The 26,325-nt window shown below is 46.9% G+C and overlaps 1 protein-coding gene across 3 annotated transcripts; it reads left to right on the top strand.

Moving 5' to 3' along the window:
- Positions 1-88: 88 nt before the first annotated feature.
- Positions 89-24,510, top strand: sec24b (SEC24 homolog B, COPII coat complex component). Of its 3 annotated transcripts, none has more exons than XM_030369101.1 (24): positions 89-397; positions 1,259-1,951; positions 2,140-2,307; positions 3,719-3,847; positions 5,435-5,518; positions 5,649-5,812; positions 6,982-7,166; positions 8,195-8,297; positions 9,597-9,720; positions 9,957-10,066; positions 11,066-11,178; positions 11,908-12,026; positions 12,643-12,698; positions 13,314-13,520; positions 13,873-13,996; positions 14,567-14,725; positions 16,104-16,277; positions 17,337-17,447; positions 17,908-18,083; positions 18,743-18,880; positions 19,180-19,284; positions 19,691-19,783; positions 20,441-20,544; positions 23,512-24,510. In XM_030369101.1, the coding sequence occupies exons 1-24, from the start codon at positions 295-297 to the stop codon at positions 23,624-23,626; spliced, it is 3,657 nt and encodes a 1,218-aa protein (XP_030224961.1). In that variant the 5' UTR covers positions 89-294; the 3' UTR covers positions 23,627-24,510. The 3 variants fall into 3 exon arrangements, with proteins under 3 accessions (XP_030224961.1, XP_030224962.1, XP_030224960.1); XM_030369102.1 differs by having other exon boundaries at positions 2,143-2,307; positions 9,594-9,720; XM_030369100.1 differs by having other exon boundaries at positions 90-397; positions 9,594-9,720.
- Positions 24,511-26,325: the final 1,815 nt, after the last annotated feature.

The following is a 26,325-nucleotide window of genomic DNA, read 5'->3' on the forward strand; positions in this document are numbered from 1 at the left end:
GAAGGCATTTAAACAACTCAAAAATAAGTACTTTAAAGCCCTATTTGGCAAGCTATTGTAAGATCCGCAGGGGGGAGTGACAACAACTTGGATCCCAGCGAGAAGAAGAGCCCATCATCCTCAACCGGGGCAAGCCCACAGCCGGAGCCGCTTCCGATAAGAGGATAACCCCAGAATCAAGACTCCCACACTTCGACAACCGGATTATTTTTGTGGAGAATCAATAATTATTTAGCAGTTTCTCATGTATTCGTATTCACCCCTGCGGCCATAAGGAAAGGAGCACCGAGCGTTATGTCTGCTCCGGGTTTTACGAACCGGAACACCTCCACCTCCGCCGGCTACAACCAGAACTCAACGCCGAGCTCAGCCGCCGCTGCGCCCGCTTACCGGAATGGTAAACCAGGCCGCCTTGATAGCGATTAGCCGATAAGCTAAATAACTTTAAATTGACCAGTTTTTCATCCAAAAATATTGTTTTGTTCCTTTGTGAATTGTCTTGCTATATGTTTCCAAGTCCTGGTTGTATGATATAACGGTTATTGATATAATACAATACATCCAATATTTTGTTATGAATTCAGGAAGACAGCCTTTGGCAGAAGTATACACTCACACGGAGCTTTAATGCTTTGCTAACGTTAGCATAGCATTAAAGCTCTGTTTAGCGTTAAAATAAACTAATGTTAGATAGCATCTTAATTGCTTGCTAGCGGGCTTAATGCGTGCTAGCTCCGGTCAGGCATAGATGATGTAGCTAGCCTAATTGTTAGCCTGCAAGGTGCCTTGACACACACTGCGCATCATGCGATTATGGTTCTCATTATATATTGGTTAACATAGCACTCACATCAGACATTTTCTATGTCTGTTTTGTTATTGCGTTTATTACAGTATTACTAACATAGCTTATCTTAATGTAGCGTTAGTTAGCATCCCTTCACTCCGCTTATGTGTTTTATTTATGACATAACCCGTGCCTTCAGTGTGATGGTAATACTATTGTCATTATTTGAGCTCATTATAATTTTTACCCGATGGAATACATAACGATGACATCTTCTGTCATTTGATTGCTTCATTTGCATTTCTGTCGTTCAGTTTACGGTTATTTGATGTACTTTTTTAGATCTTGTTTCCCATGCATGTTTGCATTTGTGAAATGTGAATAAAGTTAGAGGGCTTTAGATTTCCTTGGATATGTTTTGTATGTAGACCCCCATAGGATAACTGAGTCTTTCCATTTGTTATTCCTCAGGTACGGAGCAGTCATACCCGGCCATGTACCCACCGACCAGTCCGTATCCGCACCCACCCCTGCATCAAACTCACAGCGGACCCCCTCCCTCTAAAGCCCTCACTAACACTGGCCACACTACCAACTACTTTCACCAACAAAACAACCAGCACCTCCAACCCCACCTCCCTCAACACCACCCACCGCCAACTGTAGCACCCCCAGCCGTCCGACCGCCCCATCCATCTGCTGCTGCTGCCCAGCAGTACACCCCCGCCCTGCCTACGAACGCTCTGTACGACCCACCACCTCAGCAGGCCCTGTACTGCACGCCTGACGCGTACTACGGACAGCAGACGTACCACGCCCCCCAAGCACAGCAACTGCAGCATCAACTGCCCCATCAACAACAACAACAACAACAACATCAGCCACCAGTCAACGGCGTGGGAGCTCCCCTCTACCCGATTGTATCGTACCCCTCGGCCCCGGGCAGCAGCCAGTACGGTACCCTGCGGTCGTCCCAGTCTCCCTGCCAGGCTCCCGGGGCTGTGCCCACGCTGGTGGGGGCGCCGCTACATCAGCATCCCCAGACGTCGGCCGACACCAGCTCGCTGCCCCCCGCATTCTCCACGACAGCAGTGCAGCAGTTCTGCGGGGCGCCGACCACAAATCAGACGTCCCCAGCTTACAACGGGACGGCGCATCACCCAGGTGAACGCTACCCCTAGAACCAGATACCCTCACCCGCACTGGCTTACTTATTACGTGTTTCAAAATTCTTTGCAATTCACTTTGAATAAAAGCGTCTTGTTAAATTTAAGACTAAATTAAGACTTGGAACAATTTCGTAACCTAATAATTTGATTGACTTACGGTAGTTTGTGATTCTACGTCTTTAGCAGACCAACCCACGTCGCACCAACGTCACTATGACCAAAACAACCACGCAGCTGCCCTCTATGACCCCTACCAAGGGGTCCCCTACGGTAACATGACGGCAGACGGAGACAGACCCCCGTCGGGATCCACCACCACCTCAGTCCACTCCTCCCCGAGGCACCAGCAAGGTAAAGCAAGAGGTTAAACTCTGTAACGCTGTAAGGTCAAACTGAATGGTATTGCTAGCCTATTTCTGATCTTGGATCCAGAAGTTGTGAAGATGAACTAATTTGCATGTGCGAGAGTATTCAGGAGAAGGGTTTGAGCATATCTATTCTTGCAGTGGCCAGTCTAAACATTTTAAACCTTTTATAAACACTTTTTCTAAGGACGTTGGTGTCTGGACAGGATATTTTGGCCAGTCTTCCCACCGGCTACGGGAAAGTGCTGGCAGAGTTTGCTTTTGGCCAAGGAGGGATACTGACGATGGGAAGACGATCCCATCGTTTTAGTCATCAATCCTCTTCTTGATCAAAGATTAATGTCAGCTTTACACGTTTGTCGTGGTTCCACTGGTCAGGTTATTTCCAGTAGAGACCCCTTCTATGTACCGCACGTCTACAGGTCCATGCAAATCCACACCGCCAGCAACATGATTGCTAGATATTACTTAAAGCTAAATTAATTAAATCACCACGTTCACCCAGATTTGAACTCATCTTCCATCAAACTTTTGGGGAACGGACGGACGGACGTTATTGTTGATGACCTGTCATCCAAGGTATCAACGAGTACTAGCAGATGGGAGGCAGAGTAGAGTGGGCCACGACTTCGCCCTCTGTCTGCTAAGCTTCGCTGATGCTGCTAGAGCTTCTCGTGCAAACTGCTAGCTCCACTTCCACTCTGCAAGCAGCCTGTTTCATAGAAGTAATTATGCGGTAGATGAGCGTAGTTGAATGCGAGATGTGCCACAAATGTGCCTGACGCTGAAATTATTGTACATTACTTTTTTTTTCTTTTAATTGTAATTTCACATTCAAAATTCTAATGGTTGTGATTGGGTTTTTTCTTACTGTTAGCACTGCTTCATATAGTGGGTCTGAATATCACTGACAGGCTTTTATGTATCATTTAAACAGTTTTTTAATTATTTTCTTTCTTTTCTGGCAAAAGATGTTGACTGGGTAAACCTGCTTCCACCACCAACCAAGATGCAAATGTTGGTGTGTTGAGTATAGCAGTGGGAGGCCTTGACACATACCCTTAGTGATGTTGTGATGATTGTCTGGTTCTAATGACGGCTTTTACTTGCTAGTGGATGGCTGTGGGACAGACCTTTTTTACTTTAAGTGATTAAAAAGTCTGTTGATTAGATAGATTTAGTCGTTAGACTGACACTTTGAACCAAAGGGACTAACGACACACACACACACACACACACACACACACACACACACACACACACACACACACACACACACACACACACACACACACACACACACACACACACACACACACACACACACACACACCCCTACAGCTGGTCGCGTCTCTCCTGCCCTCTTACCTTGACTGTTGTACCCCTCCTCCCAACAGGAATGCACTATGGCTATGATGCTAACAGAAGCGGGAGCCTAGCATGTGAACCCAGCCCTGCTACGGGTCCCTCAGATTCCAGCTCTGAGGAGGAGGAGGACGACGATGAAGATGAGGATGAGGAAGCAGGTCTGCTGTAGCTTTCAAACCTCCTTCTCCCCTCCCCCTCCATATCCTACTAAGGCCATGTTTACACGAGGACGCTTGCGGGTAAAAACGACCAAATATTTTATTGGAAGAGCCTTTCGTTTAGACGGTGACGGTGTTTTTGGGCCTGAAAACGCAAAAATCTGAAACCACCCTCCAGAGTGGACCTCTTGAATACGCTCCGCCGTAGCGTTTCCGTCTACACTGCCAAGACGCAAAACTCTGCTCAGATCTGCTCACTTTGCGTACGCGTTTACGTCACATACAGCAGCAGTGCAGGGAAATACTCAAGCATGTTGGATTATTTCCATGCGTCGGACCGACAAGCTGCTCTGGCAGCTCTAATAATCTTACAGGAGTCTTTCCACGAAATGTACAGGATATGAACAGATAGTTATTCTACGAACAGAGAAGGATCTGTAATCATGTTTTGGTTTTCGCGGCGCATAAGATAAGAGCGGATAAGAGAAGAAGGAAGATTGTACGCATGCGCTCAGACATGGCGGTGTTGTGTGATAGTGTATCACAGCACCACCTAGCCACCTGACATGCATACCATATCGAAAACCACACACTTTTGGGTCACCGTATGCAGGCAGATTTCCCCCCCCAAAAACGCTCGTCTAAACGCGGAATAAAAAGTGAAGACGCGACGCCACTTTTGCGTCTTCTGTTCAGACCGTCATCATGCAAACGTAGCCTTAGGCTGTTTTTGTTACCCATGGCAGAATCCCCCCCCTGGTATTTGACTCTTAATTAGCATCTGATGTAACAATAGATGTGCTCGTCTTAGCCCTGTCCCGCTCCCCAGAGCAAGATGCTCCGAGTCCCGTTGGGGCTATCCTGTTCAGGGCTGGCATGTTGTTTCCAATTCCCAAAGCGCTACGCTGTAAATAGCATTGTTCCCCGGTGATTTCTCTCGGTAGAGATAAGTAGGTCCCTCATCTTTAACCCTGTCTCCCCGGCGTATATACGAATCCTACTGTGGCCACGCCAAGACCTGCCCTACTCTGTCTGTGATTGGCCGGCTTGCATGCAACTCAACTGGACGCTTTAGAACTCTATGGTACCCTCGCTGTGAACCTTCGAGAGCGTCAAAAAACAATCCTAACCCCAACCCTAACCCTAACCCCAATAGTGAAATAGTGGCAGGCGTGTGTTTTCGGGATATTGGCGTGGCCATGGTAGGATTTGATAATTCTGCGTCCCCCTGTCCCTCCCAGATCATCCTGGACCCAGGTACCAATGGGATTAGCAGGATAGGATTGTACCATGACCCAGCCAATTTCGCTCTGAGATGATTACGCTGCCTTAGTTCATTGAGTTATTGCTCTGTGTGTTTGCACCATCGTTTTAGCTTTTTATTCCACTAGGTCAAAGGTTATTTCTCGCCTGGCACACACTAGTTAGTTAGCCTCGTGCTAAATGCTTACATTAATCTACCGTCATTCTCGGTCAATGTGTTGTAAAACCTCATCTTCACAATGTAATTATTCAGGTCGTTCAAGTTCCTTCTTTTCTTTCCCTTTCGCCGTCCTCTCTGATGGACCATCTCTCTCGCTCCCTTAGGAGGCGATACGTCCTCCTCTACTACAGGCAGTGCCTCTCCTGTTCCCAACAACTTCGACTGTCTGGAGGGGGGCAGTTATCCAGGTACACTCACCACTGTTACATTCATATAAACTACTTATCATCATACTGTTACACAGTTTCTCTTCACATAAATTCACATAATAAACATCAATTATTTCTTCTGTTGTTTCTCTCTTGGTTCCTCATCCAGACTCGATAGCCCCCTCCGGTGACATGCCCAATCACAGCCCCCCCTACAATAACTACGGTTACCCTGGCATGCAGCCAGCCTATCAGCAGGGCCCAGCCTCCCACGGTGACTCCTCCCCCTCCCATGCTCTGTACGGGCAGCAGCAGCCCCAGCAGTACGCTCAGGTGAGTCGACCCCCTCCCGGGGCGCTGGTGGAGCGCTCCGCAGAAGAGCTAGTGCCGTGAGAGAACATAACATCACATCACTCTAGCCGCCGTTGGATGACAGACTAGCGTCGTGGAGTTTCCTTTTTGTAATCTATATTTTACATATCCTTCATTTCCTTGTTTACAAGGCTGACGAGCCCGTCTAATATATTATTGGCTGCCTGAAAAGGAGCGGCAGTGAAGACACCCACGGCTCTCAAAGTTGAGATAGTTTCCACCCTAAGCTCTGAGAGTGGCCGCACGAAAAAGGCAGAGTGGTCTTCAATAAGGAGCTTGTCTTTTGGAGCGATTAAAAAAAAGACACTTGCGCTGCGTGGACACGGGCCCTTAGCTGAATATGGTATCTGTTCTGATGATCAGAGCGACGGGTCTATTGTGTAAATCATGAAGGTATATATCGTCACGACCCCACTGGTATCTAGGTAAAACGGCTCTCTGTCTAGGCAGGAGTCGAGACACATAAGTGGTATAACCACAGCTGGTAGGCAACTAGCTTCCGGGGCACGTGTGTAGTGACTCACCTGGGTTCCTGGTGAGCGCTGATCCTTCTCTCTCTTGCTATGGAGATAGCCCAAGCATTGGGGTGAACGGTAGCTGCCTCGTTCAGTTATGGTTTTACATACTTAGACAAACACTTGACAAACAAAGACGGTGAAGGGGCGGTCACCTCCCCCCGTTGGACTCCTTAGCTCTGGTGTGTACTGGCGTCTGGGTGAATGGCTTTACAAAGTCTTATCCTGCTTGGGTGTAACCACTGGCCACCATGCTGTGTATATCCCCCATCTTGGATCCCCCAGGTGACCACAATCAACCAATCAAGGGAGCCACTCCCACCGTTACCATGACCACCAGTTACCAACCAGCTTAACCTTACCCAACAGTAGGATCGTGACAATATGTATATGGTTTCACTACAAGCTTTGGGAAAGCTCAAATTACTAAATGCCACTTGCAAAGCGTATATTAGTGATGTATTTTCCCCTGCTAATATGTTGTTTATCTTATTTATTACAATTAAATATAAAAATGCACTCTTTTCGCATGATACAAAGCATATATTGGTGTGTGTTAGTTTTTAGTGTTAACACAATTGTCCCTGACCGGGTTGGGTCGCTCTCGTCCCCTAGCCCTTCCCCAACATGTCCACGCTGTCGGCGGCCCTGGGCGGCCTCAGCGGCGTGCCGGAGCTGGAGCTGGAGGCTCTGATGCCGGTCAACCTGCTTCATGAGCGCTCCCTGCTTCCTGATCGGCCCCTGGAGGCCCCCGAGCCCAACCTCAGCCCGGACCTGAGGAAGGTCAACTGCAGCCCTCAGTGAGTACTGCCCCCTCCACGGGACGGCCAGAGCCGTTTAGTGGGACAAAGCACGGTTCAAAGGCGATGGCTGACATTAGTCTGAAACATCCCTGACTTGATGTCCATGGGATGTTTCTGACTACTACCCCGGCGTTACCATGTGTTCACTTACTAAATATGAAATGGACATTGTGTTACCTTAGTTTTTCTATTTTACACATACGTTGTAGTGCATTACATTGTACCCGAAGCCATACATGCATGTCATTAAGGTGCAGGTAGGGGTTAGGGGCAACTTCTTTAAGGACGCCTACAGGTAGAGTAGGACTGCTCGATTATGGAAAAAAATCAAAACTACGATTATTTTGGTCAATATTGAAACTCACGATTATTCAAACGATTATTTTTTGAGTTTGGAAACATGCCGTGTTTATTCAGCATGTCTCTCTCAAAAACACTTTAACTGAGAACTTTGAAATTTCGCCTTAAAAAAGTACACAAAATGGTCCAAAAGAAAATGTTCAAATCTAAAATAATGTACAGATATGTATCCAGCTGTTCTGCACTTTCTATAAAACATAAGAAATAAATAAAAAATCGAAAACTGCTTATGTTAATTTTGTGATCGTTTGATGCTAAAATCGAAGTCGAGATCGAATTTTGATTAATCGCCCAGCCCTCAGGTAGAGTGCGGACATTGAGGATAGCGCCCAGTACCTTTGTGCTGGGTGATGACCTCCTGAAGGGTTCTTTAACCCTTGACCCTCCTCTCCACTCCCAGTACCTTTGTGCTGGGTGATGACCTCCTGAAGGGTTCTTTAACCCTTGACCCTCCTCTCCACTCCCAGTACCTTTGTGCTGGGCGATGACCTCCTGAGGGGTTCTTTAACCCTTGACCCTCTCCACTCCCAGTACCTTTGTGCTGGGCGATGACCTCCTGAAGGGTTCTTTAACCCTTGACCCTCCTCTCCACTCCCAGTACCTTTGTGCTGGGTGATGACCTCCTGAAGGGTTCTTTAACCCTTGACCCTCCTCTCCACTCCCAGGACCTTCAGGTGCACCCTGAGCAGCATCCCCCAGACCCAGGCCCTGCTCAACAAGGCCCGCCTCCCCCTGGGTCTACTGCTCCACCCCTTCAGAGACCTGCAGGTAAGACCGGACCTGGACCTGGTCCCACCCCGTGCATCCCGGAGCCACAGGGGAGACCCAACCCATTACACCGAAGACTGGGTTCAGACTCTGGGCACTTTATAACCCCTAGGGGAAAACATCATCGTCAATCCTTTATTTAACCAGGTGGAAGTTCATTGAGGTTAAAATCTCTTTTACGAGAATGACCTGGCCAAGAGGGTCGTTCTCTGAGAGTGTTCTGATGAAAAGTGCAATGTAAGGATAGAACATAAAGTAAATATATACACATCAAGGTACAATGTAGACAAATGTATACAAATATGCATAACTAGTAAACAAGGGATTAAATATGATTCTCCAGAAAGTAAAAGAGAAAGAAAATTTGCACCTGTACTTGTAGTGCGAGTCTGTCAGTCAAAGTCAAACTGGTGCAGCGCACTGTGAGGTGCATTGCCCTGGAGCAACGGTCGGCAATCCTAGGCACGCGTGCCACCACTGGCACCTGGCAGCATCATCATTGGCACACTTGAGAAAAAACAAAACAATGCAGCAGCAGTTTTTTCTACCGATTTTTTTGTTTTTTGCACTTTATTTTGTTATGGGGGCATTTCCTCCCAGTGCAAATATGTTTAAATGAGTGACTGAAAGCAGTGTTCTGAAATGGGATCAATTAATAGTATGTAGCCTAAACATATGTTGTGAGTAATAGAGAAGAAGATATTTAAAATATTGTTGCAAGTGGCCTATATGCATCGCCTTCACATGGTTTTGCAAAGCTGTACATGTCTTAAAGATATGATGTGGATGGTTCCAACATTCTCATATATTCTCGTTTTTTTTACATTTCCCACAGTGCAAATATGTTTTTAAATGAGTTTCTGAAAGTGGTGTTTTAAAATGGGACATATGTAATTATAATTTGTAATCCCATGTTGCAAATATAACAACAACAAAAAACATTATACAATTCCAGGTCTTCTGGAAATGGTTTTGTTCGCTGTGTCATAATGCAGCTTAATATTTAATATATTGTTGCTTAAGGCACACTCATTAACGAGAAAATGTCAAACTGGCACTGCATGTTGGAAAGGTTGCTGACCCCTGCCCTAGGGTTTGTTCTTTTTCAAAGAAGACGGCTAAGACTGCTGAAATGTATGTTCCCTGGAGTTCTACCAAATTGTCTGTATCTTTTATTTGAGGTAGAAAACTATTTAAACCACGAAAATACTAAATGCTGAATAAATATATATCGAGCAATGCGTTAAAACGGAATCTTAAAATCATGATTCGCATGACCTTTGCTCTCTCTCGCAGCAGTTGCCGGTGATCACGTCCAACACCATCGTGCGCTGCCGGTCGTGTCGGACGTACATCAATCCCTTTGTGTCGTTTCTGGACCAGCGGCGCTGGAAATGTAACCTTTGTTACCGGGTCAATGACGGTAAGACCAGGGTTATAGTGCCCCCTGTGGTCAGAGCGGTACCAAACATTTTGCACACCTCTTTCCCGTTGTATGCAAAATTAACAACTCTCAGGTGTTAAGTTTTGGAGTGGTTGAATTTTAGCGTTTTTGCCCCATTCGCTTTCCATATTGATTATTAATATTGTAAATATTAATAATAAAAAATTCTGCGATGGATGATCTCTAAAGATATATCTCCCACTCCCTCTCTCCAGTCCCAGATGAGTTCATGTATAACCCGGTGACCAGGTCTTACGGTGAACCCCACAAGAGACCAGAGGTTCAGAACGCCACGGTGGAGTTCATCGCCTCTTCAGACTACATGGTTGGTATCCTCTCCTCTCCTGTCTTCTTCCCTCTCTTCTTCTCCTTTCTCGTCACCTCACTTTCCACGCCTCTTTCCTCTTTCCTGTTCTCTTCACCGCTCCGATTCTGCTCTCTTTCCTCTCCTCTTTTTAATAGCTGTGTTGGAGTGATTGTGTCAAGGTGTAGGTTGTCCAGTAGATAGCATGTACGTATTGTGAACATCCAGTAAACATGCTTAAATTTGTGCATTGGTTTTATTCCAAACTGTTTGTGCATACACAGAGACATGCATTGGTTTAATCTGATTTCATGTTTTCATGTCTTTATCTGATTCTTCGTGGTCAGATTTCATAAGATCTTAATGTGACCCGGTGTTGACACATCATTTGGTGCTACACACGTCGACAGAAACATTTTGGAAAATAGACATTTTCTAAAAATGTGGGACTTTTTCATAGATTACTATGTTGACGATCATATCGGACAAAGTTCCATTTAAGAAAATAAGCAAACATTGAACTGGCTCTTCAACGTTATGTTATGTCACGTTGCGTAAAGTCTGTTGTGTTTCGCTCGTTTAAGAGCACAACCAAGAAGGGAGGTCCACACAGACTGTTAAATGGCAGCTAAATGTATTTAATAACTCACTTTAAACAACTGAAAACAATAAATCTGTAGTACCGAGGTGTTTGAGTGATATGAAACAAAATGTTAAGCCAAACTAAGACTAAGCAACAAAAGCTAGAGGAACGGAACCCAAAGCCCAAACAAACCCAGTTGGGCCCCAGGCAGGCAGAAGCCTATCAGGTGGGAGAGAGCGAGCCCACATTGGACCCCTCAATGAGGTTGGAGGGGCCAGGCGGTCAGCCTCCCTGGAAGGAGAACAGAGGCCAGCGGAAGCAGGACTGCTCAGGGCCGTCACATCAGTTTCTTTGTGTGCACATCTAATGCGGTCAATCTTAATCTTGTTCAATGTGTTCAGCCCAATGTGACGCTGCTCTGGTTCTGTGTGTCCCAGCTGCGCCCCCCCCAGCCTGCCGTCTACCTGTTTGTGCTGGACGTGTCTCACAACGCCGTGGAGGCCGGCTACCTCCAGCACTTCTGCGACTCCCTGCTCGACAACCTGGATAAGTGAGTGTCAAGTTTACGATCAGATAAGATGCCAAGAGTAAAACTGTCGTATCAGCAGTGAAAAAGTGGTATTGGGACATCACTATGTAGAAGAGTTTCCTGTGACCTCGATCCAATAGCTTTGATTTTAACATTTTAGATTCATCCATAGACTAGTCACTCAAATCAGTCTTTAGAATCATATCTAAAGTCTGAGGGCAGGCGAGCTCTCATCGTGGTTGGCAGAGTGTTTTGCTTACTTTTGCTTCGTGTTTGTGTAGACTCAATAAGACAGTGTACACTTAAAGGTTGGGTATGGGATTTGCGAAACGCCAGCAGATTTTGAAAACACACAACTCAAATGGTCCTACCATTCCAAGTAGTTGGACGCGCAATCATGCACGAGCGCGAACACGAGAGCGAGCCAGGCTAGCTAGGTTGGAGTTAAGGGTTGTCTTCTAGTGCTAGGTCCAAATGTCGATTAGCTAGTTAGCTAGCTCCAGTAGCTACCGCAGGATAACAACAAACAGAAGCTTGCTCTGGGTCACGAGCTTTGAGTACGTGCACGAAGGGGTCACACGCGGGAAGCCAGGGAGGGGGAGGGGGAGTGCAGTACGACCGTTTGATTGACGTACTTACTGTCCAATGCCACTCGGTGGTTCTGGAAATCATTGGCTGGAGTTTTTCAAAGGACATTTTTCCCAATATGTTTTAGGTGCGAGTTACATTTTTGTGTGTGTTTGGCGCCAGGTTGCCAGGAGACACGCGCATGCGGGTGGGCTTCCTGACGTTCGACAGCACGGTCCACTTCTACAACCTGCAGCAGGGTCTCTCCCAGCCCCAGATGCTGGTGGTCTCAGACATTGACGGTACGACCACATGACCTCAAAAATCGAACTTCAGATTAATAATGTACGATTTTATAACCAACTCCAAATTTAGGTTAAAAATCTTTGCTAGAAAACAAAGATAATTTAATAAGTTTCAAATCACCACTTGTAAGCCTGGCTGCTGCAGGAATAAACGTATTAAATCCACTTCTCAAAGCCTCAGGCACTCAAGGTTATTAGTTTCTCCTCGGTAGAAATCTCCTTAAATGTAACCAGGCGCAGCTAATTCGTTACTTTCTGGCCCAGGCTCTATGCTGTCGCCCCCTAGACGATCTGCCATGACATAGTAGAACTGCTTGATCCCATATATCCTCTTCCTCTAACACCAAACCTTCACCTCTACAACACCAGGGGGCGTTGAACACCAGATGTCTGCTGCAGAACAAAAACAGAGTCAAAACTTTTATTGAATTAAAGTCCCAAAATCTCGGGCCTCAAACAGAACCACAAAGACCCTACAAATCTCTTGTTTCCTATTTGTTATGGCCACTGTTATGCCTTCCTTCTCTGCGGCTGTTCCACCTACTATATTCGCAGTGAGGGAACTCGGATTGGACATGTGTTGATTTTGTCTATTTGTTTTTTAATGTTGCAGATATCTTCATTCCGTCTCACGACAGCCTCATGGTGAACCTGAAGGACAGCTTGGAGGTGCTGACTGCGGACAGAATCGACTTGTTTATCAGTCAATACATGCCGTATCAATTCGTTTTGTCAATCATGATCACTGCACCGTACTGTCGCAATACGTATTAAGATGGGTGTTTTGTAATTAATGCATGGTTATATGTTACGCCACAGAAACTACCCAGGAACTACAACATTTTTAGATATGTGTTTCAATGGGGGGGACCATTTCTTTTTTGTTGGTCAGATTTTTCTCTCATGTCTCATGTCTTATCCATGTCCTTTATCCGTTATGTGCCTGATGTAAAATTACCCTAATTTGCCCAATCTTCACGGGTCTTTAGAGAGCGGTGGAAACACAGACAAACCTTTATGGCCCTTTAAAATATCTGGGACCAAAAGTTGTGGGTCATTTTGGTGAAAACGCGCTTCTACTTTATAAGTGTGTGCGCGCGGAGCGCATACACACTTATAAAGTATACTTATGTATACTTATGACAAGTATACATACTTGTCATAGAAGCTTATTTCATGCTTGCTTTGATGCATTACTCATAGCTCTCCTCATCCTCCCCCCCCCTCCTCCTTTCTCTCCTCAACCTCTTCCTATTGGTCCTCCTCTCCCCCCCCCCCCCCCAGCTGGTGAAGGACCTGCTGGGCGCCCTGCCCTCCATGTTCAGGGACAGCCGGGTGACCCACAGCGCCCTGGGCCCCGCGCTGCAGGCGGCCCACCAGCTCATGGCCCCCACGGGGGGGCGCATCTCCGTCTTCCAGACCCAGCTGCCCTCCCTCGGGGCCGGGCTGCTGCCGTCCAGAGAGGACCCCAACCAGCGCTCCTCCAGCAAGGTACCCCGACGTAGGCCCCGTCCGCACGCCGCACGTCAGACTACCCCACGGCGTGCAGCCTTGTTCGCACGCGAATGTGCCGGCATTTTACCAGTAACGTTTATACAGCGTCTTATACAGGGAAATAGGCGGAACGGGTTCGCTGGCGTTACGGTACCGGCCTTGCCCCTAGGCTGTTTGGATTTCTGGCATGTGTTGCATGAGTGAAAGGGGATGTAAACACGTACAGCCACCAGATTTTCACACTCTATACCCTTTGCTCTCCAGTGTCCAGATACAGATAGTTGGCTGAGCGTAGTTTAGAGGGTTAAGATGCTGCGTTCACCTCGGTGTCTTACCTCTGTGTGTTCAGGGGGTTCAGCACCTCGGACCAGCTACTGACTTCTATAAGAAGTTGGCCCTGGACTGCTCCGGGCAGCAGATCGCCGTGGACCTCTTCCTGCTCAGCTCCCAGTACGCTGACCTGGCCACCCTTGGTGAGACGCACGCGCACACACACCGTGTATCTCTTACCGTCTCAACGTGTGTTCTCACTGTCTTAAGGGTTCGCCGTCAGACTCACGAGTACTGCTTCATTCTGCGTGCTTAGCTTTGGTCTGAACTATTCTGAATACGATTTAGGAGCCTCCTTATGTATTATGGCAAGAACTACGACTCAATGGGTCTTGGAGCCTCCAGACAATATTTTAGAAAGTAATTTCCGGTTAACGCCGAGCGCCGCAATCGGCCTGTAGGAGGCGCTGTCATCTGAATTGCTGCCTTTTTTTTTTCCTAACTTTTATTATCAATAAGTAGTTAACAAGTTTCTTAAACGTCCTTAAAAGAGTCTTATAAGCTCATGATAAACATGTTTACTACGCAATGTTAATAAGCATATAACGTTCTTATTACCTATTAACGAAGGCTTAATACAAGGACCTTAATAAAGGCGTTACCCCTTGTAATGAACTCTTTTCTATCTTTTATAACTGGAATGGGCTGAAAGCAGCCTTAACTTTAACTAAACCATGTTCTAATGTTATCTCCTCTCCTCTTGCCCTCCGCAGCGTGCGTGTCCAAGTACTCGGCGGGCAGTATCTTCTACTACCCGTCTTACCACCACGTGCACAACCCCGCCCAGCGAGACAAGTTCAGGAAGGACCTGGACCGCTACCTCAGCCGCAAGATCGGCTTCGAGGCCGTCATGAGGATACGCTGCACCAAAGGTACCCGGGGTCAGGGGTCAAGGGTTGAAAGGTCGGAGGCTGGTAGTTTGGATTCAGTGTATTTTTTTATCAAAATAACTGTTTATCTTTCTGTCTGACGCTACCTATTGATTATGTATTGAGGCATTGAAAAGCTGTTGCTTGGCTAACCTGCTTTGAAAATGCAAATCCCCTCGGAACGGTCATGGGCTGGGCCGGTATATTGGAAGGCAACGCCATACGCTTCTCTACCACATTAAGCCGTGGGAATAAACCAATTCCCTTAGATGTGCAACGTGTACGGTTATTTATTTGAAACATAAGAAATCGTTATTTTAAAGACGTCTATGTATTGTGTTGCAGATACATTTGTCTAAATTAGATAAATATATGTTCCTTCCGCAACACCTCACATTAGCTGTGGGACTACTCGAGATCAAAGGCACAGCCCCAGGTTTCATTGTCCTTAGTCTCCCCATTATTAGTCTCCCCAGGTTTAATCTTTATTATAGTCTCCCGATGTTGTTGAAACTATTATAGGTTAGTTTACCAGCGTTTACCGGCTGGTTTGCCAGCGTTCACCGGCTGGCTTCTCAGTGTTTTTACAGTTATGAGCACCCGCCAGGAACACCTTGATGTCAATATCTAGATGAAATTTAAAGCAACATAGCACTGCGGTGGGGTTTAATTAAAATAAGCCTCAATAAAATAAAAAAAAATTAGTGAGAAAATCTTTTTTTTGTCATTTGAAAGATTTGGACAATCAACAGATATGTCCAACACTCTGTATTGCATTTATTTTGCTGATCCTTTTGTCCAAAGAAACTTAGAATGCTTACAAGTGCATTAAACCATAAAAATAAAACCCAGAAAGTGCTAGAATCATGCAAGTATATACAATTTTAAATTAGGCAATCTGCTATATTCAGTCATTTCATTTCACGGGCCAAGATGCATTCTGAACAGATGAGGTTTCAGACTGGAGGCTGTGTAGGGTTTCAGCGATTACAGTGATCTGACGTTGCAAAGTAAAGACCCAAACAGCCTTCCTAGTGTGTTCTGTGGTGTCCACCTGCTGAGATGGAGTGTGCTTCCTAGCAAAGCCATCAGGCTGCATCCCTTCTGTCGATAGATCGTCATACGTCTTGCGTTTCAAAATGTCTCGAATCGATGTAACTTTAAAACTGTAGATTAGAAGTATAATGTGTAAATTGTGGGGACGGCATAGCGGAAACATCTAATAGTCTGGATGGATTTCCGCTAGTTTAAATTCTCAGTTGGGGATAGGCCTATTGTTTATGTAACTGAATGTACCAGATTAAGATTGATTATTAGTTTGTGTCTAAACGCACGGGTTTAAAAGCTCTCGTCGATCTCTAACAACCGTTCTCCTCCTCAGGCTTGTCCATCCACACGTTCCACGGGAACTTCTTCGTGCGCTCCACAGACCTGCTCTCCCTGGCCAACGTGAACCCGGACTCTGCCTTCGCTGTCCAGATGTCCATCGACGACTCCCTGGTCGACTCCTCGCTGGCCTGCTTCCAGGCTGCCCTGCTGTACACCTCCAGCAAAGGTAAACCACCAACACACCATGTTAGATACACACGTTTAGATACTCATACCCAGGCTGCCCTGCTGTACACCTTTAGGGGTACACAAGAATACATGCTCGATACCTGCCCATAAGGGATGGGTCAGAATATTTGATTATTCGGTTATTCGTTTGCGAGGGTCAAAGCCGATTTTTAACATTTGGACCGGTAACCTTTTTTCCCACTCAAATAAACAAGAATTAACGGACGGTACTAACGAGTTGTCCATTATGAGGAATTAATGGACGACGATAACGGTTGCCTCCACGAAGTCCCTTGATTCCTGATAATGGTCACCTTGAAGGGCATTATCCCGCTTAAACCATTGTCACTTACCAAAGAAAATAAATTAAGACCATTCATTTATATTTTCAAGTTCTTCACAAGCCATAACTTAGTTACCCTGGTAACGCCTGAGGGTTTGACTGATACCTGGAACAACCATTACCCTCCCGTAAGGTTCTTATGCAACGGAAACGTTGTTCACTCCTCCAGTAAATAGGACGGACCATAGCTACGACTTGGCAACGGGAGGTATTCTAGTCCGCTCAGCTATGAGCCAGAGAACTAACGTTATGTGTAATTCGTCCCAGCCTTTATTCCATAGATACTCTAGGGTCTATAGCATGTAACCGTGTTGTCTGATTACAGTTGAATTAATTTTACACAATTTACCTGCTCTCGTTTTGAAGGCTGAACAGACAATTTGACTGGAACTTCTTAGCAGATAGTTGTTTTTTGTGATTTATTGCCGATGATCCATGGCTTCTTTTGTGAATGTCGGCACACATCGAATAATCGATTATCCGTTCATACCACCCACTGATTATTCAACCATGACAAATTGAGTTATTCAAATCCCTAACGCCCATAGATGCATACACAAATATACAGATACATACACCAATGTACGCATACTAAATGCATTCATTTCATTCATTTATTAATTAATTCATTAATTATTTAACACAACCACATAAATTAAAACTCATGCATGTACAAACTGCAAACCAATGTGATTCTCCCCCTACTGTGTGCAGGAAAGAGGCGAATCCGGGTGCACACTCTGTGTCTGCCAGTAGTCAGCCAGCTGAGTGACGTCTTCGCTGGGGCTGATGTCCAGGCCATAACCTGCCTGCTGGCCAACATGGGTCAGTCACACCACCACCGCCCCAACGGCCAAAGAAGATGGCAAATGTTGCTTCATTTTAATAACTACGTTTTAATGGAATTGGTTGTGACAGTCTGTGAAACGGAATGATTCAATTGATTATTTACAGACGCCTGGAACAAAGTTAACATTTTCATAGGAGCATTTGTTATCCTCACTATTGTGTTTTAAAAATCGATGTTTTGACGTGGTTATTTCTATACCATCTGAAATTCAAGTAGTTAGTATTTGTTTGCTCATTGATACGAATCATTAGGCAGTCCGTCTTTATTCTATTTAAGGGCCCTTTACCCTTCAAAGACATGAGCATCAAATATATCAATATTTGCAACTCCTAAGCCAGCAATGTCTCCCAACCCAAAGGCTATTTCATAACCTGTACCAAACTATACCTTTAGCCCTGGTCATGACGGTGTTCTGGCGTCATTGTCTTCCTCCAGCCATCGACCGCTCGGTGTCGTCCAGTCTGGGGGACGCCCGCGACGCCCTGCTCAACGCGGTGGTGGACGGCCTGGGCGTGTACCGCAACACCGTGTCCACCCTGCAGCAGCACGGCCTCATCGCCCCCGACAACCTGCGCCTCTTCCCCCTCTACATCCTGGCCCTGCTCAAACAGGTGCTGATGCTGCACGGGCCGTTTAGATATATGTCTGCACACAATAAGCCACAATGTATTTATTTTTAGACATTTGTACCTCTTAAGCCAATGAACCGCACCCTAAACTTAACCACACACTCACAAAGTACACCACACCCATAACTGGAAACTCGCACATATTTATGTTTCAGTCATACGGTCTATAAGCCGCGTTGTCCATACGTGTGTATTCAGTTCCTTTACTCAGGGTGTGTCTGTGTTTTCTAACGGCAGACTCGTTTTTCTTCACTGCTGTGGATTCAGTAAAACACACTTCTGCTTTTTTGAAACAGCTGCCGTTAAAAGCTCCCGTTATGAGAGAGAGAGGGGGAGGGAGAGAGAGAGGGGGATGGGGAGGGAGAGGGAGAGAGAGAGGAGGGGGGGGGAAGAGAGAGCGAGGGGGGGAGGGAGAGAGCGAGAGAGAGAGGGGGAGGGAGCGAGAGAGAGGGGCAGGGAAAGAGGGGGAGGGAGGGAGGGAGAGAGAGAGAGGGGCAGGGAAAGAGGGAGGGAGAGAGAGAGAGAGAGAGAGGGGGGGGGAGAGGGAGAGAGACAGAGGGGGAGAGAGGGAGAGAGAGGGGGGGGGAGAGATGGAGAGAGGCAGACAGAGGGAGAGAGACTGAGTCTGTGTCTGCCAACAGAAAGCGCTGCGGACTGGCACCAGCACGCGTCTGGACGAGCGCGTCTTCGCCATGTGTGAGTTCAAGACCCAGCCGCTGCAGCAGATGATGCGCATGGTTTACCCCGACATGTACCGCATGGACACCATCTCTGACCAGGTACTGCCTGCCCTCCACACCCCCACCGCCGCAGACCCCTACGATTAATGCATCATAAAGGTTATTATAGTGATTGTAGTTTAGGAGATCCAGGGGGGGTTTGGTTTCAGTTCGCTCCCCGATGTCCTGGTCTACCTCGAGGCGTCGGTGAGCAGCCCCCCTAACCCCACCGGCTTCTTAGCGCCACCGTCTGGGCGCTCGCCGTCGGCCCCCGCTGTTCAGACGGGAGCTAGACGGTGAACAGTGTCAGCCTGGTCGTGCTCAGGGGTTAACGGCGCTGTTCCCCCTCCTCTCTGCAGGGGTCCCTGCACCTCAACGACACGGTGGTCCCCCAGCCCCGCCTGCTCCACCTCTCAGCGGAGAGGCTGAGCCGAGACGGAGCCTTCCTACTGGACTGTGGCAGCGTAAGACACCCCCCCCCCTCCCGCCAACGGATGTCAAAGCAAAGCCAAACCCAAAAACTGTTTCTGTTGTTTTTTTTGTTTAAAGTGATGGAGTGGGTAATGTAGTGTAGCTTAGATCGATCTGGTTCCAAATCTCGACTTTAAAGTCAATTGAAAGCAGGATAAGATGTATATAGTGACTCAAATTGCCCGTTAGAGGTAACCTGTGACCTGTTATTAGCAGCTTTGGAATCCCAGGTTACCAAACAATGGGGTGGGAGAGACGTGTCCAATAGAGCGAAAGACTGACCATAACATCGCCAGCCTCCAAAGGATGCGGTTTAAGTTGATGGCTCAACCCGGGTGATGGGGCATTCTGTAGCACATGCCCTCATTCTGACGCGCTCCCTCTCTTGTCTCTCTGCAGGTGTTGTACCTTTGGGTCGGGAAGTGTGTGAATGAGATATTCATCAGAGATGTCCTGGGGTGTCCCAACTATGCCTCCATACCTCCTAATATGGTGAGTACCCCTAAACTTTGACCTCTCTGGGCCTCAATAACGCCTCCACCTCTACATCTCTCCTCATCCTTCTCCACCCTGCATCCTCTTCTCTCCACCTATCTTCTCCTCTCCTATTACCCCCGCTGGAATAGCTGTTTAAAATTCCCCACCAAAACCCCCCCCCTCTCCCTCCCCCCTAACCATGGTGGGAAAGTAAGAAGGTCATACATAGTAACAACATATCTGGGTCGACGGGCTGGGAGCCTAAACCACCTCCGTAGTTACCAGTCGACCGCAGAGCCCAGAGCCTGGCTCCGGATGAGTTTCCTCCAGGGATCCCGACCTCTTGTTTCTAGCAATAAGTAGGATACGGTTAGCGCTGTCCTCCTTCATCCTACTGAGACAGCGTTTAGGGACTGTAATCCCTTCCTGTCAGACCAAGAGACGATACTTTTACATTTCTAAATTAATTAAAGTCTTGATTCATTTAGAGGTACTAAAAAGGTAACCTTTCAGTATAGCTTTCTTGTAATTACCTAATTTATAGCTTTCTTATCATCACGTACTTGTCCATTTTCAGTTTGAGTTGTGTTAATTCCTTTGTAAAGCTCTCTGTCGGTACTATTTTGCACGCCAAGCACTGTGTGAATAAAGTTAGTTTCTCCTGAATCTCAGACGGACATCCCGGAGCTGGAGACCAAGCTCTCGGAGAGGGTGAGAGCGTTCCTCGATTGGCTTCAGGACAACCGGGCGTTCAGCTGCCTGTTCTACGTCGTCAGGTGAGACCCGCGCGCCCCTCGACATCGCTCCTCTACGCTGAGAGGTTCTCTGTGGTAATCAATCATACGCTTTATCCGGAACGACTTACACTTTGCCTCTTGCTGGAAGAGGTGGTGGACGGTGCACGTGGGAGTGGGACACAGAACCTTCTAGGCTAGGAGTCCCTCAAGCAACTCGGTTGGCTTTCCTGTCTGTGGGGGCTGTTTTATTTGGGAGTGAGTCACAAATGTCGGTCTGCTCTTTCTGAAATGTAATGAACTGTAAAACAAAACCTGACATCCCCGACCGATCTGTTTTGTCAGAAAAAAACCCACGGATCGTTTTGACTTTGTCCACTGCTGCCAGTGATATCAATAGATGTTTGGATAATCTAGTTTAGGGACGATAATCCCTTCCTGTCAGACCAAGAGACGATGCTTTTACATTTCTAAATTAATTAAAGTCTTGATTAATTTAGAGTTACTAAAAAGGTAAACTTTTAGCATAGCTTTCTTGTAATTACCTAATTTATAGCTTAGATAATATACAAATGTACCCAAATCCTTAGGTGATAATTGGTCTGTTCATATACCTGGGGAGCTTTTACAATACAAAGAATTTGTAATTGCTTTGGATGAAGGCACATGCAGAACCAAATGACGACAGGACAACCCACTTGAGGTCCCGACCCAAAGCTAGAGAGAGAGAAACACAGCCAAGCCTTTGTGGAGCACTGGTGTACAGACGGGGAGCTAAGTGCCCCCAATTAGCGTTTAGCTGCCAGGACGTGGAATGCGAAAATCTGCAGTCGGGTCGCGTGACATTGTTAGGATGGACTCGGTTTGACGGATGGTGACCGCATTTCAACTGCTGTTGTTGTTATTGTACAACAATACCGCAATCTGCACTGCAGGGCTGCAGACTTTCATTCTGACAGTCTCGGGCTTTACTAACGTTGACTAGCATGCTAGCAGTGTAATTTTATGGCTGCCTGGTGTGTAGCTAATCTGGATTAAAATTGCAGCAAATAGCAGGACATTTTTGTTAAATAATATACTAATACTTAGAACCATCTATTGGTTAACTTGGTACATTACGGAATGGGGATAATTTGTCTAGACCAGGGGTACTCAAGTAGAAATGATGAGGGGCCACAAAAATTTTTTTCAGTGACTCAAGGGGCCGGTCGGTATACGTGTGACTGAGGCCGATATATGCTCTGTTTTAGACGTAACGCGTAAGCACGTAAGATACATAACCCCCCCTTGCGCGGTAAAATATCCCCCCTTACGTGCTTAAGTGCGTCGGCCAAAATTCCTGACTATGCGACTGAAACACACCCTACGCAGCTCGCAAAGACTGTGATTGGCCAGCTAACCACATCCTTTCAGGGGTCTCACATTTCCGGTTTTACAGCATAATAGCGCCATTTTTAAAAGGCCGTGACAGAAGCGAATGAAGAATTTTGAAGGAGGAGAAGAAGAAAACACAAGAACGAATTATGATATTTATAAATATAAACAAGCCAGCGATTTCCACTTCCACGCCCACAGATTCGTTCGTTGCTCCCCCTACTGTTCTGGCGGAGAATCCCCTTGCAACACGCGCAATCCTTAAGGAACCTTAAAGGAACCGTAAATCAAAACTTGTCTAAAACAAGTCCCTTGTGTAAATTACGTGCTTACGTCTCTGCGTCTAAAACGACCCTAAATCGGCCTTGACTGCTGCTGAGATGGACTGTCTGCCTCGAGTTTGGGAGGGCTGGAGCGGTCTGTGGGCTGGAGTGCTATCTGTTTATCGTTGCAACCCCCAGCCTCGTATTGAGATCGCGGCGCGCGGTTTCAAAATAAGAGCGCCCAACACGTTTTTTTTTTTTTTTGTTTTTTTTTTTAATAATTAAAAAAACTTTTCAAAACAGCTCGAGGGCCATTAATAGACACCCCGCGGGCCACAAAAGGCCCGCGGGCCGCTACTTGAGTATGACTGGTCTAGACCAATGGCTGTCAAGGCGGGGTACCCTTTCCCCCGGGGGGTACATGGATTGATCTCGGGGGTTCGCTAAATGAATCAGCGATTACCTTCCCAGACAGGGCTGTGGCTGACTGAAGGCTCAGTACCTACAAATAAAAGTATGCAATCCGGTGTAACAGCACTCGGTCTGGATCTACACGGCTTGCTCTTGGTCATTGATAAACAAAACCAAGCTAATTATTTTCCCGATACATGTGTACTGTGGCACACCCCCGGGACGGGCGATGCTCACGTGGCTAAACCGGATAATTAACAAGCTCCAGAACCAAAAGGAAAGAAAGCAACAAGCTTTTATTAATAGGCTCGGGAAGTGGTGGCGCTCAAATAAAGTTCAAACAAGGTAAATCCTCCCTGGAAAAGGGGTCAAAACGACAGCAAAAGTAGTCCAAACGATAAAGCCAACCTCCTCTTGATGAGGGGGCAAAAAGAAAGCCAAGCGAGTGGATACCCCCGTCATCTCCTACTACGTACTCCTCCTCCAACGTCGTCGGTCGAGGCTAGCGTGCTCTCTGTAGGGTTCCCTGTTGTGGCACAGGCCTTCAGCAGCGTGCTGTTGCCTTTTAACCGCCGTCCCCTCGTTATCCAAATGAGGAGCAGCTGGAACAGGAACCTCGCCGCTTGGTGGCAGAGGAAGACGACCATGTATGGGCATGGCCAGCGATAGCGATTAGGAATGTACCAGCCTTCAATAACTGAACCCTATTGTTCTGGGGGCTGGACGCCACAGTACGTACACGCGTGTTCGCTTTTGTTTATGCAGCAGAATTAAGAACAGAAACTTGTTTGTGAGCTATCCATGTACCTGGGGGATCTCGGTAGGATGTAAATTGTCACGGGGAGAATATGACGGTACAAAGTTTGGGAACCATCGGTTCAGACCAACCATGTTGCCATGGTGAATGAGACCAATCTGAGCTAATCTCCCTGTAATGCCTGGTGTGTTTGTGTCTCTTTAGGGAGGACGCCTCTGCTAAGTTAGACTTCTTCCAGAACATGGTGGAGGACCGCTCGGAGATGGGCCTATCATACCACGAGTTCCTCCAGAATCTCCTGCAGCAGATGTCCAAGTAGGTCCTCCTGGTGAAGACAGGAAGTCCCGGCCCCCTGGAACAGGACGAAGAATGTGATCAAGATTTTGCCCCCTCCTTGGGACCACAGAGAGAAGGAACAGGCAGCCATGCATACCGATGTTACAACCCTGGCCAATAATGCTGTCGGCGGGTGGCATCGAAACACTGTGGGTTACCCCTTTTGAGGATCACAAATGGATGGATAATGTCCTCTGCTCTAAGTGGTCAGCAAGGAGGTGGCATGACGATGCTGAAGAGGGAAACGTAGAACACCAGGCAAGGAACCAGTACGCCTGGCCCAGAACGGATTGGATCTAGTTAGATCCGATTGTTTCCTCGGCGCAGTGTCAAAACTCCTCCACCAGTTTGCTGTTTCTCAGCTACCGTTAGCCTCATGTAGCTATTCATGCTAATCCCGGCAGTAACTGGGAGAGCCAAGCAACAAGAAATGCCATTCCCAACAATTTGAGTTTTGTTTTGTTCTGTTCAGCCTCCCTTGTAGCTAGAACTGTCCACCTTTTTATTTGTAAGTACTTTTTTCCTCCTTTTCCTTGTTTGAATTTGTTGTTTTGAATACACTGGAGAATTAAAGTTAGCATTCCTTCTACAGTAATATTTTTAGCATGTGCTTTTAAGAACAACCCCCGTTTATGTCACTGTTTTTATTTGCTGCTAGCATGACGTTGACACACGGCTGCTAAGCTAACTTTTTATTGGGATCAATCTGCTTTTCCCGCGACCTTCAGTCAACCTACATTTGTTTTGTCTTTTGTTTATTTTTCCAGGCGCTACATAAAGAAGCCCACTTTGTAACTATTGAAAAGGAACTTTTATGTGAGATAATTTATGAAATAAGCTTAATAAATAAAAGAGAGAAATTAATTACTTGACGGATTCATTTATTGATGCCCTAATTGGCCTTATAAAAAATTCTAAACTTCTTTTCTATATTTTTGTTGATTTGTAATTTAAACTTATTAAGTCTGCAGTGGGAACCTTTCTTGTTAAGTGAAGTGCTCTCCTGTTACCATCACCTTATCGTGGTGGAGAGGTTTGCGTGTCCCTGTGAACATAAGGGCTGTGTTGCCTGGAGTGGTGTCAGGTGAGGGGCCAGACTCAGAATGGTTCACCAAGACCCCAATGAAAAATCAAGAAAGAGAAATAGTCCCTGAAATATGGACCAGCTTTTCACTCTTCAAGGATCCTGGAGGGAGCCTTGGAGTACGCCGATCAGGTCTGCAGGTGTTTTGTGGATCTGGAGAAGGCCTGTGACCGGTATCCCCGGAGAAACTGGGATGGTTTTCCGGGACTATGGGGTGAGGGGATCGCTCCTCAGGGCCATCCAATCTCTGTACTCCCAAAGCAAGAGCTGTGTTCGTGTTCTCCGCAGCAAGTCTGTTTGGTTCCCGTTGGGTGTTGGCCCGTTGCTCTGTCACCTATCCTGTTTGTAATATTCATGGACAGGAATTCGAGGCGTAGTCGTCATGGTGGGGGGGGGGGGGGGGGGGGGGGATTGCAGTTCGCTGGTCGGAGGATCTCATCACTGCTTCTTGCAGATGATGTGGTCATGATGGCACTGGATCGGCCAGCAGCCGAGTGCGAAGCAGCTGGGATGAGGATCGGCACGGTTAACTCCGAGGCCATTACTCTTAGCAGGAAACCAGTGGATTGCCTACTCCGGGTAGGAAATGAGTCCTTAGGCCAAGTGAAGGAGTTCAAGTACCTCGGGGGGGGGGGGGGGGGGGGGGGGGAGGGGGACCCGGGGAAGACCCAGGACTAGGTGGAGAGATTAGTATCTTAATACTGGCCGGAGCACGCCTCGGGATCCCCCCGTCAGAGCTGGTCAATGTTTCCCGGAAGAAGGGAAGTCTGTTGCCCCCGGCTTGAGCTGCTGCCCCCGCGAGGAGGAGGAGGAGGAGGAGGAGGAGGAGGAGGAGGAGGAGGAGGAGGAGGAGGAGGAGGAGGGTTACATTAGCACATTCCTGACTTTTTTTTTTTAACCGTTTTCATTTTTGCAGATATTAGGCCCATGTTTGTGGGATGTTTTGGGTTTATTTTAGTCATATTTGGGATTTGTTGTCAAGCCTATTTGTTTTGCTGCATTACATTTTAGAAGCAATGGAATTTCAAGTTCGAGTTTTTCCAAATTCAACTTTACAACCTGGAAAAAGGGTTGGGTTTGCAAATAAAGTGAAGTCATACATGAACATTAATGGCATGACACATGTCCGGTGCATAGTTGTCTCAACCTCATTCCCTGTCACTTAAATACCTCTGACCTTTCAGTATGGCTTTATGCATGTAGTTCTCCCATTTGAGTTATTTAAAGGAGTAGCCATTTTACTCTGCACTGAGGCGTGCAGTCTTTAAACATATTGCCACAATACCGTGCTAGGGCTATTTTCCATAAGTAGATAGCTTTTACTCCCAGTGCGAATAGATGCATGGGTAGCCTGGGCCTAGATTAACTTCTACTGGCCTGGGCCTGAATAATTCTCTGGTAATCTTAGCCTAGACTAGCCCCTGGTATCCTTGGCCTATACTAGCTTCTAGTCACCTGCACTAGTTTGCTTTGACTAGCTTCACGTTGCCTTTGCCTAGACAAGCCTACAGTAGCCTCTACTAGTCTGGGCACAGACTAGTCTCTGGTAGCACGTGCCTAGTTTAGTCTCTGGTAGCCTCGCCCTCAACAAGCCTGGG

Source organism: Gadus morhua, chromosome 10, assembly GCF_902167405.1.
Source record: "Gadus morhua chromosome 10, gadMor3.0, whole genome shotgun sequence".
NCBI classification, from domain to species: Eukaryota; Metazoa; Chordata; class Actinopteri; order Gadiformes; family Gadidae; genus Gadus; species Gadus morhua.